The following is a 21,493-nucleotide window of genomic DNA, read 5'->3' on the forward strand; positions in this document are numbered from 1 at the left end:
TTTTTTGTGTGTATTCTTTCTTAAAACGGAATTGTTGGTTAAGGGCTTGTAAGTAAGCATTTCACTGTAAGGTCTACACCTGTTGTATTCGGCGCATGTGACAAATAACATTTGATTTGATTTGATATTGTTGTGAATTTGGGGGTAACCCGGTTGGAACTGAACCACGCTCTCGGCTTGGGGCAGTCTGCCGTAAAGCTCTGATCAAGGATCACAAGACCACGCCCTCCTTTGGGAAACACATCCCTGCCCCTCCAAACATCTGCCCACGCCCTGACACCAGTGCAGCGAGTTCAGGGATTAGCCCAACCGGGACTCAAACCCAGTTCCCTGTGAGTGCGACTGTCAGTCCAACACCTTAGCCATGATACCAAGAGGTCCGAACCCCTTGACAAAATCACTAGGCTTGTATTAAAGTCACCACAGTACACTTCAGCATAAAATTCTGCATTGGCTTAATAACTGAATACAAATATAAAAGCGATAAATTATCAATGTTTATTCACTTTTCAAGTAACAACAAAAGACTAGTCAGTATTTTGTACTTGCCCTGGAGAATAGAAGTCAAGTTTTTTTCTTGTCCAAACAAATCCACTGTGGACAAATGCATGCACCATACACACATCAAAAAATCATTTTTGCTCTTTTGCTTTATTAGCAGTGTTCTTCAGTCTGTCGCAGTGGACAAAGTGATTTTGACAAGATGACAGAACAGCAAAAGAGCAAGGAATCATGTGCAATTATGAAACACTTTCCCTAAAATTTAATTAATTTCAAAATATATTTGATACATTGAAAATAATGACTGTCAGGTAAATACCAATTCTTCAATAAGTGATTTGTTTCTAAAAGCACTTTATACAGAATTACAAAATCTACAAAGGGTTTACTGATTTGAAAACCTGGCAAAAGCTAAATAATCATCATACTTGATGGTATGACAACAATCATCACAGTCCTAATGAGGCATCATGGTTGTTCAGTTCAATGTGGGCCACAAGGGCATAAGGCATATAGCAGCAGCAAACTGGAGTCTCTTGTGTTTCTTCTGCTCCATGGTTCATAATAGAAGTAGAGAAATACATTGCACTTTAAAAGATGAGTCGAAAATTAACCTCACAGGTAACCACGGCAACAGGAACCACTAAAAGAGTGTCATGAATTTGAGTGGGTTGGGATGAGTGTCTTGTCGGAAGCTACAACTGTTGATGAGGAGACTAAAATAACTCTAATCTCTGTTGTACACCCCCTGTCCCTTATCCATTGAATGCCAAGGGTTTTCCCACAGAAGTAACCAAACTCAGATGAGAAAGTCTGATGAAGACAATCAATCAAAAGACTTCAGGGAGGACACATAGCACAGTGGCCTCCAAGTGCATGATCCCTGTGTCACTCCATAGTAGTGGCACGTAAATATCAGATTCAGGTTTAGGACTAGCTGCCTGCCCTCCTCCGCTTCATCCAACCTTTCTGAGGTAAATCTCACTTCTCTCGCAGGACACACACTCCTGCATCGCAGCGCTGTGTGGCCATGGAGGTGACCACCTCCCAGCTGTCAATAACTGGGTCGTAACACTCAATACTGCTCAGAAGGGAGTTTCCATCATACCTGGAGAGAGGGAAAAAGAGCACAGGGGAGGATGAACAACATCATATGGCTGATTCAGTCACATCCTCATAATCGAAGACTGGACCATAAGGGGAGGTTGCTTTTATGATTCAGATATTACAATGTTATCTAAGCAAGAATAATATAAATCAATTAAAAGAGTTGTCATACATAATTTATATGAATAATCCCAACCAAAATGCATCTATATCTCTGTCAATACTGAAGTTGGGCACAGAGCCGTGGTTGAGTGGTAACACTCCTGGCTCTATGCACATGTACAACTCCCAGCCGGAGACCCGGGTTCAATCCCTGTGTCCTCCCTTGACTCTGTATCTCCTCTTCACCTGTCTCCCCCATTGTTTCTCATCTGTCTGTCATTAAAAGCAATAAACATATGAAGGGACAGTGAATTTCCACTCGTTTAAAATATTTAAAATATATTAAAGTCGGAGAAGGGTTGGGATGTTTAGGCTTACCCAGCTATGGCGTAGAGTCGTCCCCGGAGGACGGTAGCTCCAACATAGCAGCGCGGAGTGGTCATACTGGCTACCGTGGTCCAATAGTCTGTCCTAATGTTGTAAACCTCCACGGAGTCAAGGTGCGCTGTTCCATCGAAGCCTCCCACCACATAGATGTGGTCGTTGAGCAAGGCGACACCAGCCCCTGCAACAAAGATTATAGGCCCTTCAGATATACTAACCATAGCCATATGTAGAGAGAGCCATACTGTATATAATCTATATACTGCCCTGATACTATTATATTGTCCTACTGGAGTACTGACCTGAGCGTTTAGTGGCCATGGGGGTAACATTCGTCCAGTGTCCTGTGTGAGGGTCATACCTTTCCACTGAATTTAGGATATTCAATCCGTCGTACCCACCTGCAACAAATGACATACAGTGGGGAAAAAAAGTATTTAGTCAGCCACCAATTGTGCAAGTTCTCCCACTTAAAAAGATGAGAGAGGCCTGTAATTTTCATCATAGGTACACGTCAACTATGACAGACAAATTGAGGAAAAAACATTGAGAAAATCACATTGTAGGATTTTTTATGAATTTATTTGCAAATTATGGTGGAAAATAAGTATTTGGTCACCTACAAACAAGCAAGATTTCTGGCTCTCACAGACCTGTAACTTCTTCTTTAAGAGGCTCCTCTGTCCTCCACTCGTTACCTGTATTAATGTCACCTGTTTGAACTTGTTATCAGTATAAAAGACACCTGTCCACAACCTCAAACAGTCACACTCCAAACTCCACTATGGCCAAGACCAAAGAGCTGTCAAAGGACACCAGAAACAAAATTGTAGACCTGCACCAGGCTGGGAAGACTGAATCTGCAATAGGTAAGCAGCTTGGTTTGAAGAAATCAACTGTGGGAGCAATTATTAGGAAATGGAAGACATACAAGACCACTGATAATCTCCCTCGATCTGGGGCTCCACGCAAAATCTCACCCCGTGGGGTCAAAATGATCACAAGAACGGTGAGCAAAAATCCCAGAACCACACGGGGGGACCTAGTGAATGACCTGCAGAGAGCTGGGACCAAAGTAACAAAGCCTACCATCAGTAACACACTACGCCGCCAGGGACACAAATCCTGCAGTGCCAGACGTGTCCCCCTGCTTAAGCCAGTACATGTCCAGGCCCGTCTGAAGTTTACTAGAGTGCATTTGGATGATCCAGAAGAGGATTGGGAGAATGTCATATGTCATATGGTCAGATGAAACCAAAATAGAACTTGTCGTGTTTGGAGGACAAAGAATGCTGAGTTGCATCCAAAGAACACCATACCTACTGTGAAGCATGGGGGTGGAAACATCATGCTTTGGGGCTGTTTTTCTGCAAAGGGACCAGAACGACTGATCCGTGTAAAGGAAAGAATGAATGGGGCCATGTATCGTGTGATTTTGAGTGAAAACCTCCTTCCATCAGCAAGGGCATTGAAGATGAAACGTGGCTGGGTCTTTCAGCATGACAATGATCCCAAACACACCGCCCGGGCAACGAAGGAGTGGCTTCGCAAGAAGCATTTCAAGGTCCTGGAGTGGCCTAGCCAGTCTCCAGATCTCAACCCCATAGAAAATCTTTGGAGGGAGTTGAAAGTCCGTGTTGCCCAGCGACAGCCCCAAAACATCACTGCTCTAGAGGAGATCTGCATGGAGGAATGGGCCAAAATACCAGCAACAGTGTGTGAAAACCTTGTGAAGACTTACAGAAAATGTTTGACCTGTGTCATTGCCAACAAAGGGTATATAACAAAGTATTGAGAAACTTTTGTTATTGACCAAATACTTATTTTCCACCATAATTTGCAAATAAATTCATAAAAAATCCTACAATGTGATTTTCTGGATTTTCTTTCCTCATTTTGTCTGTCATAGTTGACGTGTACCTATGATGAAAATTACAGGCCTCTCTCATCTTTTTAAGTGGGAGAACTTGCACAATTGGTGGCTGACTAAATACTTTTTTTCCCCACTGTATATCCTTACTAAGGTCAGGGGAAAAACAGGTGATATTTTAAATATTTATACACCAACACCATTACAAACTTAAATCAAACATCTTTAATACCCACCTAGACAGTATATGAGTCCACTAGCCACCACCAGGCCAGCTCCTTCCCTGGCTGTCTGCATGTCCCCCAGCATGCTCCACTGGTCAATATTGGGGTCATATCGTTCCATGCTGGTGTGACGGCGACTACCGTCAAAGCCTCCAGCAACATAGATCATATCTGTTGGCAGAAAAGTGAGAAAAGATATGTTAGGAAATGTTCCAACAACTTTTTGAATGTCTGCATTAGAAAACACTTACAGGTTTTGTAACACCTGAGGACAGTCACTCACTTCAGTGCTATTTGTTTTTGTAAACCCCATGACAATGAGGACTGTCAATCAGAGAAGATCCTCTACCTCCGAGTGTTGTCGCCCCGGCAAGGCCACGCCGTACATTCATAGTGGCGACGTTGTACCAGACACCATCCTCGTCTGCCGTGTAGTCCAAGCACTCCACCGAGCTAAGCCGTGATCGACCATCGTAGCCGCCAATCACATACACGCGGTCATTGAGGGACACGGTAGCCACATAACGCCTTTTCCGAGCAATGTTCTGTAAAAATATGCTTGGGATAAGCTAACCATGATCAGAGAATAGAGACAACATGTGTAATAAAATAAATGCCACTTACAGGTAAAAAGCTCCACTCCTGAGTTTTAGGATCATACTTCTCAACAATATCTATAGGGGATTGTTGGCTGCCGAATCCTCCAATAACCAGCAGGACCTCCTTGGCACCTTGAAAGAGCAACAGTGAATCACTTTTTCACATCAATAACAAGATGGCAACTCCCACTAAGCTTGTCTTGTATCCCTATTATTAGGACAAGAAAAGCACCCCAAAAAAGGGAGGACAGTACTGTACCTAATCTGGCTTGGGTGCGTGGCCCCTGCATCTCACTCCTCAGCTCAGGTCTAAGGTGAAATTTCTTGGCCTCATCCACAAGGTCTCGACAGGGAAGACTGCATCGAATGAGGGGCTGGAACACGTCACAACATATACAGTACTTTATCCAGACAGTAATAACACATAAAACACCACAAAAGTTTATTCCTCTGCTCAACACTTGAGGCCTGTTTTCCGGACTCACACTATAAATCATTCTCAATGGAGAATCTTCATTGAAAGTGGATTTTAGGCCAGGACTAGGCTTAATTTATTAACAGGAAACTGGCTGTTGATGTATTAACACAAACCCATTATGGGGAGGGCTAAGACAAGAAAACTGCCTACATCATGTGACAGTGTGTGGTCTAGCTGCCTCACCTCTGAGTCAATAACGTCTGTGATATAGCGCGGAGTGAGCAAAGGCATCCGCACATGCTCCAGCATCTCTGATAAATACGTCTCCCTCTCTTTCCTATTGTGTTTAACCCAATTCAACACTGCCTCAAATACAGGCTCCTCTGAGTCCACCTGCAAATAGAGACAATATGTATTGACAACCACACACCTTGACAACAAAACCAAACATGATTGGATAAGTTTAGAAACATTTATGTTATTTATATTTGAGTGGCATAAGATTAATTAATCAATCAATGTACATGCAAAACATAGATATTGAAACAATTCTAAAAATCAACCCGCAATAGAGCATTCTGGGAAATATGATAATGATGGGCGTGGTTTTGGTTTAACTCTGGTTATTAATAGTGAAGGGAAACTGAGGCTTTCTGAAATTGTGCCGAAAAACTGTTAATTACTCTGCGCTTCATTATCTGTTCACAATGCACATTAGGGACATCTGCTGATCAGCAATAAATAGCAGCATGTGATTATCAGATAGCCATTTTCTCTCCACTGTTTTCATTAAAACTCTGTGGCGCAGCGGTAAGTCGTTAGCTTTAGTAGCCTATAATCAGTTGGAATACCAGGTTCACACCTTATATCATGCTTCCCTTTTTTGCCTTCAAGTTCACTATTTTTCAAAAACTGAATCTATGGCATTATTTAGGATGCTTAAGACAGAAGCTTATACTATACTACATTTAAATGCCAAGGTGCCTCCTGTCCTTGGTTCAGATGCGGTTATTAGTCTCCAGCTGTGATGATGGATGGAACACTGACTCCCTTCATTGAACCTTAACTACATTGATTGCAGTATGAAAATGTATGCACTCACTAACTGTAAGTCGCTCTGGATAAGAGCGTCTGCTAAATTACTAAAATGTAATGTAAATGTACATATAACAAATATTTGAACAACAATGCAGAAAGTGTGGTTTCACATAAAACAATTTTCAAAACAGTATGCCTTCAACGGGATTCGACCTCATACCCTCACATCCCTGAATGTTCCATACTTGCTAAGCTACCGGTCAGGTGAAAGTTTTTGTACAAAATCCTAACTACAGTGCCTTCGGAAAGTGTTCTACACACAATACCCCATAATGACAAAGCGAAAAAAGGTTTTTAGAAATGTTTGCAAATTTATTAAAAACAGAAATAGCTTATTTCCATAAGTATTCAGACCATTTGCTATTTACATAAGTATTAAGACCCTTTGCAATGAGACTCGAAATTGAGCTCAGGTGCATCCTGTTTCCATTGATCATCCTTGAGATGTTTCTATAACTTGATTGGAGTCCACCTGTGGTAAATTCAATTGATTGGACATGATTTGGAAAGGCACACACCTGTCTATATAAGGTCCCACAGTTGACAGTGCACGTCTGAGCAAAAACCAAGCCTTGAGGTCGAAGGAATTGTCTGTTGAGCTCCGAGACAGGATTGTGTCGAGGCACAGATCTGGGGAAGGGTAGCAAAACATTTATGCAGCATTGAAGGTCCCCAAGAACACAGTGGTCTTCATCATTCTTAAATGGAAGAAGTTTGGAACCACCAAGACTCTTCCTAGAGCTGGCCGCCCGGCCAAACTGAGCAATCTGGGTAGAAGGGCCTTGGTCAGGGAGGTGACCAAGAACCCGATGGTCACTCTGACAGAGCTCTAGAGTTCCTCTGTGGAGATGGGAGAACCTTCCAGAAGGACAACCATCTCTGCAGCACTCCACCAATTAGGCTGTTATGGTAGAGTGGCCAGACGGAAGCCACTCCTCAGTAAAAGGCACGTGACAGCCCGCTTGGAGTTTGCCAAAAGGCGCGTAAAGACTCTCAGACCATGAGAAACAAGATTTTCTCTGTCTGATGAAACCAAGATTGAACTCTTTGGCCTGAATGCCAAGCGTCACGTCTGGAGGAAACCTGGCACCATCCCTACGGTGAAGCATGGTGGTGGCAGCATCATGCTGTGGGGATGTTTTTCAGCGGCAGGGACTGGGAGATTAGTCAGGATCGAGGCAAAGATGAACGGAGCAAAGTACAGAGAGATCCTTGATGAAAACCTGCTCCAGAGCGCTCAGGACCTCAGACTGGGGTGAAGGTTCACCTTCCAACAGGACAACGACCCTAAGCACACAGCCAAGACAACGCAGGAGTGGCTTCGACTTGAACCCGATCGAACATCTCTGGAGAGACCTGAAAATAGCTGTGCAGCAACGCTCCCCACCCAACCTGACAGTGCTTGAGAGGATCTGCAGAGAAGAATGGGAGAAACTCCCCAAATACAGGTGTGCCAAGCTTGTAGCGTCATACCCAAGAAGACTTGAGGCTGTAATCGCTGCCAAAGGTGCTTCAACAAAGTACTGAGTAAAGGGTCTGAATACATATGTAAATGTGATATTTCCATTAATAATGGTTAATAAAAAATTAAAAACCTGTTTTTGCTTTGTCATTATGGGGCATTGTGTGTAGACCAATTTTAGAATAAGGCTGTAATGTAACAAAATGTGGAAAAAGTCAAGGGGTCTGAATACTTTCCGAATGCACTGTATATTACACACATTTTGATCACGAAAATCGTGACAAGCAAAAATACTTTGAATTAATAGGTAAACTATAAATCAAGTCCCATGGTTACAATTATGTTTTCATACAGAAAGATATGCGCTGTGCGGTTAAAGACAGGAATTTCCAGAGCACAAAAGCATACTTAAATCAGATTGTCTTCTCCATAATTTCAGAGCCAGGCAAATCTGCACAGGGGGCAGATTACTGCAGGTCTACACTTGCAGCTTTCCTTTCCACTTAAGGTTTTTGAAGGACAATTTGACACTTGTGAAAAGTGTCCCCGACGCATTCAAAGATGACCCCGAATGGAGATCAGACATGCACCTGAGGCTGCATGACTGTGTGCTCACAAACAAATTCAGAATACTATTCCACTTTCGTAGCGCTTTACATCAAGTTTCTCTCATAGCTTTGTAGTATCATCATAATTACACTAGTAACAACATTGTATTAACATGTTGTTACTTAGTACGTCAGTAATTGTAGTTTAATTGCATAGAAATTGAGTTGTAATTACAAAAGAGGTACAGGGACTTTTCCTATTACACTAGTGTAATAACAAAAACCATTCAACTCCATTAATATGCATTTACAAAGGCTACCTAATGTAGGCCTACAATGTAACAACAACATTACTATCCCAATTAGAGCGTTAGGACACAGGTATAATACCTCACCAAATCCTCCTTTGTTTACCTGGATTTCATCGCATTTAACTAGTTTTTCAACCTCGTTCTGGCTGAGCAGCATAAACTCCTCATGTTGAACCACCTCAGGGAAGTGCTTCTGAGAGAAGAGCTCAGCGGCCTGCATCAGGTCAAGGCAATTGTGGGTCTCAGCAAAGTCCCGAATGCCCAGGCAGTTTGTGGGATCAAGCTGACTATCCAGAAAGTCACAACATGCTCTTTTCACTCCTGAGGAATACAAAGAAGTACAGTATGTTCATTTGTCAAATAATGTGGAAGTATTTAAAGCTGCAATATGTAACATTTTCGGCAACCTGACAAAATTCACGTAGAAATGTGTGTTATAGATCTGTCATTCTCATTAAAAGCAAGTCTAAGAAGCGGTAGATATGTTCTATGTGTGCCATTTCTATGCTTCCCGTTCTTCACGTTCGGTTTTGTACACTAGCTTCAAACAGCTGAAAATACAATATTTTTGGTTATGGAAATTATATTTCACAGCGGTTTAGATGGTACAATGATTCTCTACACTATACTTGCTTGTTTTTGTCACATAAACTGAAATGAGGCGAACTATTACAATTTTTGCAACCTGGAAATGGCGGAGCGATCTTTAATTTGCTAAAAAACTTGTTGACATAAATTAACATCATGTTTCAACTACATTATCAAATTAGTAACACATTAGCCAATCATATTGCACAAACCTGATAAGGGGAGCTGATGGGTGTGCATTTCCTTTCACAAAGGAGCAGATTTAGATTTAACTGACATACAGGTAGTTTATTCCACAGAGTAAATACAGTGGATGTAAAGTATAGTGCATATAGTCCAAGGGTTCTCATTATTTTTAGCCTTCTCAACTTACCTTTGAGCTGCAGCAGACAGGCAGCAGGAAGCAGTTCCTGGACATTCTCCACTGTGACCAGGACTGTCTCTGTGTAAACAAAGTCCAGCAGGATCTCCATGGTGGATGCAGTCAACCCCTGAATGTCTATGAAGGATTTCCCTTTCTCTGACAGCTGCAAAAGCACAACAGCAAAGACAGACACATCAGCTTAAATGAGTAGAGTTAGTAGTCTCTCTCGCCAGACCCTGGATGCTCCGCACGCTTACTTCTGGCTGTGAGAAGAGACTAAAGGGGAATAGATCACAACTCCTTGCAAAAAATGAATACAAATGGTTTACTATTTGTCATACATGTGTAGGCAGCTGTGGATTATAGTCAGCTTTGATAGTAAAAGAGCAATGCTCACCTGGTGATTCTTAGAGAGCTAAAAATGTTAAAGGAAAGACAAACTAGGTCAACTGAGCTGCAGAGAAATAATTAGGATTGGACTTTCTGCTATGCACTTTCATGGCTTTTTCGTGGTTGAGAATATGATCCATGCAATTTAGTTCAAGTTTTTATTGAATTAATAACCAGATGGCAGTTTCGATAGACACTGAAATACATATTGCTTAAGGAAATGAATATCAGTTTAATTTCAGCCTACACAAATCTTATCTGGGTTATGTAGAAAGTATTTTGGGCATTGTCAACCTCGGAATCAGTCAAACAATTATTCCCTGTCTCATTCTGCATACAAAGAGAACCACCAGCAAAAGTATTTAGAAAGTTATTCATGCTGATGACACTGGAACAAAAAAATACCATGATTTGGGGGATTTTCATTAACTTTAATCCATAGAATGGTAGAATGGTCCTTTGGAGGAAGGATTGTTGACATATATTTGTATGTAAAAGCATAATAGAGAAATAATTAAGCACAAATGTCAACAATCCTTCTTCCAAAGGACCCTTCTTAGGATTAGATTTCCTGAAAACCTTTTTTTGGCCTGGTTTTGTGAGGAATCACCTCTACATTATCTCCAGTCTTGTGCTTAGTTACCTCACTGGTGAACATGGCACAGAAGTAGTCACTGCAGGCTGCCAGGACAATGCGGTGCACAGGAAAGTCAGTATTCTCCACTCTCAAAGTGATGTCACAGAGTGTGTTGCTCTTACGAAGTACATTCATGGCATTGAGGATGGATTTGGCATGGGAGTTGATCATGATGTCTTTGGGAGCCATGGTACTGTACTTGACGAGAGTGCCTCAAGTTTCCTAGAATCTCAATGTGCTGCAATATCTGGCAAAAAGACAAAGACAGAAAAGCGTGATTGAACATAGTTTGGAGGCAAAGTGCAAAGACGACAAATTACGATACATTATATGGGACCTCGACCACTGAGGTTCACAGCTGTTTAATGTGCAGGCAAAATACATTACTGTAATATATTACAGTGAACAACAATGAAATAACTAGCTAGACCTATTAGAAATCTAGAAATAACTGCCCTGTCCACACAGATGACCTGGGATCAAATACAGTCCGTCACATTGGTGTCATGACCTGAGTGTACTAGCGCTTCGCCTGTCTACCGGAAGTTGATGCTGTTGCTATGCAACTTCTTGCTAGCTTGTTAGCATAACAAATTACTAGCTAGACATCTTATGATTAAATTAACAATGTCCATTGACAATGCACAACGGACTATACCAATTAGCTAAGCTAAGAATGACGTGAATAATCAAGTCAATAAACGTTGGGTAGTTAGTTAGATAGCATATAGTTAATATACTGGCAAGTTCGATGCATTAGTAGTCAACTAACGTTAGATAGCTAACTAACATACCGGTACATACAAGCAACTGCTGTAATTATATGCTATGCGGTTCGTAAGGCTAGCGTAGCTAACAAATTGTCAGCCAACATAACATGTAACGTAATTTATTTGAAAAGTCATTACTTAATTTAATTTCTCAACATTTTCTTTAAATGTTTCATAAGTAGTTAAAGCCATTTTCTTTAAAATCTGAAAATGTTGTGAAGCCACACCCATTTTCGGAAGAATTGCATCATGGGCCCTCAAAGCACAGAAATTGTCTCCAAAGCCTTTTAATATTTTTTACAATTATTATTATTATTATTTTACATGAACACAAATGGGACAATTGGGCTAGGAGGTAAATATCACATTACACAAGGACCTTAAGGGACATTACATTTACATTTTAGTCATTTAGCAGACGCTCTTATCCAGAGCGACTTCCAGTTAGTGAGTGCATACATTATTAATTTTTTATTTTTCATACCGGCCCCCCGTGGAAATCGAACCCACAACCCTGGCGTTGCAAACACCATGCTCTACCAACTGAGCTACATCCCTGCCGGCCATTCCCTCCCCTACCCTGGACGACGCTGGGCCAATTGTGCGCCGCCCCATGGGTCTCCCGGTCACGGCAGGCTATGACAGAGCCTGGATACGAACCAGGATCTCTAGTGGCACAGCTAGCACTGCGATGCAGTGCCTTAGACCACTGCGCCACTCGGGGACATATACACATTTATAATTCTAACAGCTTTTTTGTTGGTAGAGTATTTAATTGTCTTAAAATATAGTTCAATTTATTTTTGTAATGTAAGAAAATGTGGTGTTTTGTTTGTAAATGTACATTTGTGAATATGAAATTTGGCCAAAAGAATAATGAAATTAATTACATAAAATAACTGTAAGTCGCTCTGGATAAGAGCATCTGTTAAATGACAAAAATAAATAAAAAAATAAGTATACTTGTATACTTAAGCAATAAAGCACAAGGGGGTGTGGTATATGGCCTATATACCATGGCTAAGCATGACGCAACGCGGAGTGCCTGGATACAGCCCTTAGCCGTGGTATATTTGCCATATACCACAAACCCCCGAGGTGCCTTATTGCTATTAGAAACTGGTTACGGCTGTCAGCCAATCAGCATTCAGGACTCGAACCACACAGTTTATAAATCGTATTTTGGCGAATGTAGGACGACATCCGGGAACATTTGGCAAACTAACTATATCCATACTATGACCAATAAGCATACTACATACCAGAGGTGTGGACTCGAGTCATGTGACTTGGACTCGAGTCAGACTCGAGTCATGAATTTGATGACTTCAGACTCGACTCGACAAAATGTACAAAGACTTGCAACTCGACTTGGACTTTAACATCAATGACTCGTGACTTGACTTGGACTTGCGCCTTATGACTCGAGAAGACTTGCTACGAGGACTTGTAATGACTTGAAAAGACTTGCTAAGAGGACTTGAAATGACTCGAAACTAAAATGTAGGACTTTGGACTCGACTTGAGACTTGATGGCTTTGACTTTTGACTCGACTTGGGACTTGCCTCATCTTTGACTCGACTTGACTCGGGACTCGAGGGCAAAGACTTGAGACTTACTTGTGACTTGCATAACAATGACTTTGTCCCACCTCTGCTACATACTCAATTTAAGTATGAGTATTGTAACACAGCTGGATTCAGACTGCTAGCTAACGTTCCATTTATTTGACTAAGCTGGTGTAGCACATGGGGATGTGTAGAACTTACTCCGCAGCCTGAAGTGTCCCCACTTGCGCCAGCAAATTGCTAGCTTTTCGCGTGGCGCCGACTGGGTCGCTTTCGGAGGGTGGTCACGTGTGCTAGTAAAGCAGAGATCCCGAGTTAGTGCCAGGTAAGGGGCCGAATTGGGAGGAAGTTGTACTCGCTGAATAAGCAGCGTGACGTTACACTGGAATCTGTCCAATTTGACTTGAATTAGCTTTACTCAAGCCAAGAATTGTAAACAACATGTCACCTTATGACATTTGCACATAGCCAACTCCAAATAGCTAACTATCAGCTGGTTATGCAAAGGCCAACTAGCCGCAGATAACCGTAGCTAACTATGAGTTAAGGGTTTGAAAGAATATGACAGACAAACTACCAAAGAAGGAAGACGAATGGCACACACAGTATCAAGCAATAAAAAACGACCCACCACCTAGCTAGTTAGCATTAGCAAGCCGACCAGCTAGCTAGCTTGTTCGCTAACTAGCTAACTCCAATGGCAGACGTCCAAGTCACAGTTGAGGATGCCAAATGTGATCCATGGTAGTCTGTGTGCTTTTCTGCAATAGCATGGGCTATTGCGAATGAGTTTTTCTAACTAATTACTAACAATATATTATTTTCAAGGATGCCGCAACAAATCTTGCTAGATAGCTATCCGCAGTCAGTGTAGCTTTTGACAAAAAACACTATGACTATACGTCACGACTCACATACGTGCGCACACCTAGAATGTGCATGTTTTTACTATTGAAAGTAAACACTGAACCAATGTAAACAAACTCATAAAAACTCAGAATCAAAGCAATAAATAAAATGTTCCCTTTTTCACAAATTTAGCTAGGTTATTTTTTTTATTATTGTTGTGACAGCCTGCTTGAAATCGCCATCGCAGGATCCGTCGAGTTCAATTTTTATGAATGGTGCCAAAAGTGCAACATCGTCCACATGGCGTTCACCGGTGCGCATCCACTTTTTATTTTTTTATTTTTTTATTTTTTTACACATCAAGAAATATATATACAGTGCCAGTCAAAAGTTTGGACAAACCTACTCATTCCAGGGTTTTTCTTTATTTTTACTATTTTCTAAATTGTAGAATAATGGTGAAGACATCAAAACTATGAAATAACACATATGGACTCATGTAATAACCAAAAAAGTGTTAAACAAATACAAATATATTTTATATTTGAGATTCTTCAAACAGCCACCCTTTCTTTGCCTTGATGACAGCTTTGCACACTCTTGGGATTCTCATTTTACATTTACATTTTAGTCATTTAGCAGACGCTCTTATCCAGAGCGACTTACAGTTAGTGAATACATTTTTCAATGTCATGAATACATTCTGTTTACATATACAATACATTGTTTTTCATGACATTCCTACATACATGTTTTTCATGAATACATTCTCTCAACCAGCTTCACCTGGAATGCTTTTCCAACAGTCTTGAAGGAGTTCCCACATATGCTGAGCACTTGTTGGCTGCTTTTCTTCCACTCTGCGGTCTGACTCATCCCAAACCATCTCAATTGGGTTGAGGTCGGGGGATTGTGGAGGCCAGGTCATCTGATGCAGCACTCCATCACTCTCCTTCTTGGTAAAAAAGCCCTTATACAACCTGAAGGTTTGTTGGGTCATTGTCCTGTTGAAAAACAAATGATAGTCCCACTAAGCCCAAACCAGATGTGATGGCATATCGCTGCAGAATGCTGTGGTAGCCATGCTGGTTAACTGTGCCTTGAATTCTAAATAAATCACAGACAGTGTCACCAGCAAAGCACCCCCACACCATAACACCTCCTCCTCCATGCTTTACGGTGGGAAATACACATGCAGAGATCATCCGTTCACCCACACCACGTCTCACAAAGACACAGCGGTTGGAACCAAAAATCTCCAATTTGGACTCCAGACCAAAGGACAAATTTCCACCGGTCTAATGTCCATTGCTCGTGTTTCTTGGCCCTTTGCAAGTCTCTTCTTCTTATTGGTGTCCTTTAGTAGTGGTTTCTTTGCAGCAATTCGACCACGAAGGCCTGATTCACACAGTCTCCTCTGAACAGTTGATGTTGAGATGTGTCTGTTACTTGAACTCTGTGAAGCATTTATTTGGGCTGCAATTTCTGAGGCTGGTAACTAATGAACTTATCCTCTGCAGCAGAGGTAACTCTGGGTCTTCCATTCCTGTGGCGGTTTTTGCGACTGCACTTGAAGAAACTTTGAAAGTTCTTGAAATGTTCCGTATTGACTGACATTCATCTCTTAAAGTAATGATGGACTGTCGTTTCTCTTTGCTTATTTGAGCTGTTCTTGCCATAATATGGACTTGGTCTTTTACCAAATAGGGCTGTCTTCTGTATACCAACCCTACCTTGTCACAACACAACTGATTGGCTCAAACGCGTTAAGAAGGAAAGAAATTCCACAAATGAACTTTTAAGAAGGCACACCTGTTAATTGAAATGCATTCCAGGTGACTACCTCATGAAGCTGGTTGAGAGAATGCCAAGAGTGTGCAAAGCTGTCATCAAGGCAAAGGGTGGCTATTTGAAGAATCTCAAATATAAAATATATTTTGATGTGTTTAACACTTTTTTGGTTACTACATGATTCCATATGTGTTATTTCATAGTTTTGATGTCTTCACTATTATGAGTAGGTTTGTCCAAATTTTTGACTGGTAGTGTATATGTGTTGTTTTTAATCACATGTACACTATATACAAATATAAAATTATTTGTAAATGCACTTGTGGATCAACATTTCTGACATATTTGTAGATTGAGCCATGCACATTTGCAAATCCATTTGATACAGTTAGCTACTAAAATTTACAAAATGTAGTACACATTTGTGAATCCTGTTATATGTTTTATTCAGAAATCAAGATTAACCTATAGGACTTTCCAAATGAGGGATGACCCTGTTTATTCTACCTCTAAAGGAAAGTTACTACTTACTGTTTTTTGTTGTTTCCTGCTGAGAGGTTAACCAGCAGATTTGACTTTATGTTATCATTAAAACCAAGTATATATTTAATTTTTGTTGAACACAAGGGGTCTAAAAGACAATGTGAAGCAGAAAGCTCTTTTTATATTTTGTAACGGGCAGAAGGCCCATCGCACTCTTACAAGAGACTCATTTGTGTGATGCTGATGCCACCTTCTGGTTAAACCAGTGGGGAGACAAAGAACTGTTCAGTCATGGCTCTAACCGGTCTGGAGGTGTTTATTTTGATTGGTGGAGATTTTAATTTGTCACCTGACAAATGGCTAGATAGGTGTCCTTCTAAATATAGTACTTACCAGTATAATACTACAATACTTGATTTCACTAATTAAAATGCTCTTATCGATGTTTGGAGGGACGGAATCCAGATGTTAGACAATTTTCATGGGTAAAACCTAATGGTAGCTGTCAATCCAGAATAGATTTCTGGTTAACAAGACCTGAAATCATAAGACATGTGCCTGATGTATCAATTTCTAGTGCTCCTTTGACAGATCATTGTCTGATACAGCTTGTCTTGAAACCAGAAGTTAGGACTAGAAATAAAAAAGATTATTGGAAGTTCAATGCAGACCTTTTAAATTATGAGGATTATTGTAATGCTATTAAAGATTTAATGCTGAAGATTAAGAATTATATTAATATAACTAGCTATAATAGTAGATGGGAATACTTTACATTTAAAGTGAGGGTGTTTTCGATGCAGTTTAGTAAAAAAGTGTAGGCAAAAGAGACAATTTGAGGTTCAATTGGTGCAGGACATTAGTGAATGCTGTAATAGGACACCTCACACACATGGTTATGGTCTTAAAAAAAGAAGACACCTGTACCATGTCAGATATAGAGTTGAAATGTATTCCATTTTGAGTTTGCGTCCCAATATTACGTATATTTAAAACCAAAAAACTTTTACTCAAGTAGTATTTTACTGGATGACTTTCACTTTTGCTTGAGTCATTTTCTATTAAGGTATCTTTACCTTTACACAAGTATGACAATTGGGTGCTTTTTCCACTACTGAAACGAGCCTATGCAAGGTCTCGAGCTAGATGGATAGAGGAAGGGGAGAAAAACTCTTCTTACTTTAGTGGTTTAGAAAAAAGGAGGCAGGAGAGAAATGCAATAAATGCATTAATGATGTTGAATCTACAGATCCTTGATTGATTTCTGAAGAAGTATATAGATTTTACACCAAATTGTATTCCTCCTACTCTTTTTATGAATCATTTGCCTTTCTTGAAAGTATTAAACTACATATCCCCAAGATAGACCTAGCATTTAAAGAGACCTGTGACACTGCTGTTAAGAGAATACCATTAGGGAAAGCACCAGGACAAGATCGACTGACCTTACACTTCTACAAATTATTTTGGGAAGGTATAAAATAACTGTTATTTGATGCGTTGAAATAATGTATAGAGAATAATGGTCTAATGCCAACTATGAAACAAGGGTTGATAACTCTTATACCTAAACCTGGTGAAGACGAGATATATAGACAATCTGCGCTCTGTGACTTTACTTAATGTAGATTACAAGTTGTTTACCCATGTGATTGCTAACAGAATGAAAGAGGGAATGACACAAATAATAAATTACACTCAATCTGGATTCCTTAAAGACAGGTCTATACATAACATTAGGCTTGTCCTGGACCTTTTAGATCACAGAAATATGATTGATGATGGATTTATTTTGTTTTGGGATTTTGTATAAAGCTTTTGATATGTTTGAACACCCATTTATTTTACAAACACTGGAATATATAGGTTTTGGTGAAAAATGTTTAAAGGTTATTGGAATGTTATATGATGGTATTAATAGTTCAGTATCTCTTCAGCATGGATAATCTAAAATATATGATGTGAAGAGAAGAATTCGTCAAGGATGTCCCATCTCACCATTACTTTTTATTCTTGTGGCTGAGTTATTAGCTATCCTTATAAAAAAACAGTCCAAACATCCAACCTTTAAATGTCATGGAAAGTCCATTGGCTATCATTCAATTAGCAGATGACACCACTCTATTCCTCAAGAACACGGCACAGATTACAATAGTACTAAATGTTAGGTCCTTTTTCAAAGGCTTCTGGTTTACATTTAAATATGAAAAATGCGAATGAATGGCTATTCCTGATCACCCTATGATCACTGTGCATAATATACCAGTTAAAGATTAAGTAAAATATTTAGGTATTGTAATTGATGAAGGATTTAAATGTTAGGAAATATCCAATATACAGAATGATTTAAAGAAATCAAACTATTCTCAATAGTTGGCTACAAAGGGATTTATCCATTGTTGGGCGTATTTTACTTACTAAGATGGTGAGTCTATCAAGACTAACTTATCCAGCCTATTCTCTAGCTAAGTAAATCAAGACAATTTCAACTTTATATGGAAAAATAAACATAATTAAAAGGGGATATTGTAAAGACTATTGAGGATGGTGGTCTGAATGCAACTGACTTTGAACCAATGAATGGTACCATGAAATTAAAATGGTTCCAACGTTTTATTTGAAAATGTGAACGTTTTTATTTGGTTTTCCTTCAGAAATATTTAAGAGCTTTTTGGTGGTACAGATTTTTTGTTAAGATGTTATTTTGAGATTTCTAAACTGCATTAAGTTATCTGCATTTCATCAGCAAGTCCTCCATTATTGGAAACTAATATGTAAAGGTCATTTCACTTCACATACTACTCCTATTTACATTTACATTTTAGTCATTTAGCAGACGCTCTTATCCAGAGCGACTTACAGTTAGTGAATACATATTTTTTTTATACTGGTCCCCCGTGGGAATCGAACCCACAACCCTGGCGTTGCAAACACCATGCTCTATCAACTGAGCTACATCCCTGCCGGCCATTCCCTCCCCTACCCTGGACGACGCTGGGCCAATTGTGCGCCGCCCATGAGTCTCCCGGTCGCGGCCGGCGGCGACAGAGCCTGGATTCGAACCAGGATCTCTAGTGGCACAGTTAGCACTGCGATGCAGTGCCTTAGACCACTGCGCCATTAGAACAATACATGTATCCTAATTAAGAGAAACAGTTAATTTTACAGTGCATGGATGGAAAAAGGTATCTGGTTTATTCAACATTTAATGGCTGTCAGTCAAAAATGTGATCTTGTTTGCACCAATAGTCAATACGCTACAGTAGTTAAGGCAATTTCACAAGCAATGCTTTTTTAATCAAAGGAACTATTCTTCCTTCTGAGTATTTCCCTTCACCTTTGAAAAGGAAATGTACCGTGTATTCGGAAAGTATTCAGACCCCTTGACTTTTTCCACATTTTGCTACGTTACAGCCTTATTCTAAAATTGATTAAATAGTTTTTTTTCCCCTCATCAATCTACACACAATACAGGTTTTTAGAAATGTTTGCAAGTTTATTAAGAATAAAAAATGGAAATATCACATTTACACAAGTATTCAGACCCTTTACTCAGTACTTTGTTGAAGCACCTTTGGCAGCGATTACAGCCTCGAGTCTTCTTGGGTATGACGCTAAAAGCTTGGCACACCTGTATTTGGGGAGTTTCTTCCATTCTTCTCTGCAGATCCTCTCAAGCTCTGTCAGGTTGGATGGGGAGCGTCACTGCACAGCTATTTTCAGGTCTCTCCAGAGATGTTAGATTGGGTTCAAGTCCGGTCTCTGGCTGGGACACTCAAGGACACTCCTGTGCTGTGTTGGCTGTGTGCTTAGGGTCGTTGTCCTGTTGGAAGGTGAACCGTCGCCCCAGTCTGAGGTCCTGAGCACTCTGGAGCAGGTTTTCATCCAGGATCTCTCTGTACTTTGCTCCGTTCATCTTTCCCTCGATCCTGACTAGTCTCCCAGTCCTTGCCGCTGAAAAACATCCCCACAGCATGATGCTGCTACCACCATGATTCACCGTAGGGATGGTGCCAGATTTCCTCCAGACGTGACATTTGGCATTCAGGCCAAAGAGTTCAATCTTGGTTTCATCAGACCAGAGAATCTTGTTTCTCATGGTCTGAGAGTCTTTAGGTGCCTTTTGGCAAACTCCAAGCGGTCTGTCATGTGCCTTTTACTGAGGAGTGGCTTCCGTCTGGCCACTATACCATAAAGGCCTGATTGGTGGAATGCTGCAGAGATGGTTGTCCTTCTGGAAGGTTCTCCCATCTCCACAGAGGAACTCTGGAGCTCTGTCAGAGTGACCATCGGGTTCTTGGTCACCTCCCTGACCAAGGCCCTTCTCCCCTGATTGCTCAGTTTCATTTAAGAATGATGGAGGCCACTGTGTTCTTAGGGACCTTCAATGCTGCAGAAATGTTTTGGTACCCTTCCCCAGATTTGTGCCTCAACACAATCCTGTCTCGGAGCTCTACGGACAATTCCTTCAACCTCATGGCTTGGTTTTTGCTCTGACATGCACTGTCAACTGTGGAACCTTATATAGACAGGTGTGTGCCTTTCCAAATCATGTCCAATCAATTTAATTTACAACAGGTGTAATCCAAATAAGTTGTAGAAACATCTCGAGGATGATCAATGGAAACAGGATGCACCTGAGCTAAATTTCGAGTCTCTTAGCAAAGGGCCTGTATACTTATGTAAATGCTATATTTCCGTTTCTTATTTTTTATAAACTTGCAAAAAATTCTACAAAACTGTTTTTTCTTTGTCATTATTGGGTGTGGTATTGATGAGGGGAAAAAAGGATTTAATCAATTTTAGAATAAGGCTGTAACGTAACAAAATGTGGAAAAAGTCAAGGGGTCTGAATACTTTCCTAAGGCACTGTAATTTACAAGATTTTACTAGGATTTTCTATAGTCAGAATAAGGACCAGATACCGTTCTTTTCCTTTATCACCTAAAGTTAAAGAAGTTTATCTCAAAACCATGAATGACATTTACCCATGTAATGATTTCTTTAGACAGAGATTTAACTTTTACTTTAATCAATGTGTTTTTTGTAACTCTGATATTGAAACGGCAGACCATATTTACATTTTTTTTACATTTTTTTTTTTTCTTCACTTCAACTCACTAAAACCTTTTGGGATGCATTTCAATTTACATATAATGATCTTATTATACCCACTTTAACTTATAATAATGTCACATTTGGTTTCCTAATGGAGAACAGAAATGTTGAATTTATGTACAATAATTTGATTATTATAGCAAAAATATTGTCATTTCTTAACTGTTCCTTCTGTTTGTAATCTTTTTAAATGAGGTTAGTCCAAGAAATCTTTGAAATTAGTTTAATCTAAACAAGCCCTATGTCTTTATAATAAGTTTTGTACTCTGATCCCTGAAACTTTGTGTCTTAGTTTATTTTATTATACATT

The 21,493-nt window shown here is 40.1% G+C and overlaps 1 protein-coding gene across 2 annotated transcripts; it reads right to left on the reverse strand.

Annotated features, from left to right (window-relative positions):
- Nucleotides 1–482: 482 nt before the first annotated feature.
- Nucleotides 483–13,798, reverse strand: LOC311149645 (kelch-like protein 12). 2 transcript variants are annotated; one of them, XM_084186840.1, is made up of 12 exons: nt 13,574–13,798; nt 10,610–10,850; nt 9,586–9,739; nt 8,728–8,945; nt 5,449–5,598; nt 5,047–5,161; nt 4,813–4,919; nt 4,538–4,733; nt 4,201–4,359; nt 2,397–2,495; nt 2,089–2,275; nt 483–1,609 (listed from the first exon to the last, which is right to left on the reverse strand). In XM_084186840.1, exons 2-12 carry the CDS (start codon nt 10,790–10,792, stop codon nt 1,483–1,485), a joined length of 1,695 nt encoding a protein of 564 aa, XP_084042966.1. In that variant the 5' UTR covers nt 10,793–10,850; nt 13,574–13,798; the 3' UTR covers nt 483–1,482. The 2 variants fall into 2 exon arrangements, with proteins under 2 accessions (XP_084042966.1, XP_084042967.1); XM_084186841.1 differs by having other exon boundaries at nt 1,519–1,983.
- Nucleotides 13,799–21,493: the final 7,695 nt, after the last annotated feature.

Source organism: Coregonus lavaretus (genome assembly GCF_964263955.1).
Source record: "Coregonus lavaretus genome assembly, chromosome: 22".
Classification (NCBI taxonomy): Eukaryota; Metazoa; Chordata; class Actinopteri; order Salmoniformes; family Salmonidae; genus Coregonus; species Coregonus lavaretus.

What these genes read in the sequence shown, in the direction of transcription:
- LOC311149645 (XM_084186840.1), bottom strand. Translation starts at nt 10,792, where the DNA reads ATGGCTCCCAAAGACATCATGATCAACTCCCATGCCAAATCCATCCTC. An exon ending in ACGCACCCAAGCCAGATTAG is followed by an intron (nt 4,920 to 5,046) that starts GTACAGTACTGT and finishes TGCTCTTTCAAG; the next exon opens with GTGCCAAGGAGGTCCTGCTG. An exon ending in AGGAGTGGAGCTTTTTACCT is followed by an intron (nt 4,734 to 4,812) that starts GTAAGTGGCATT and finishes ATATTTTTACAG; the next exon opens with AACATTGCTCGGAAAAGGCG.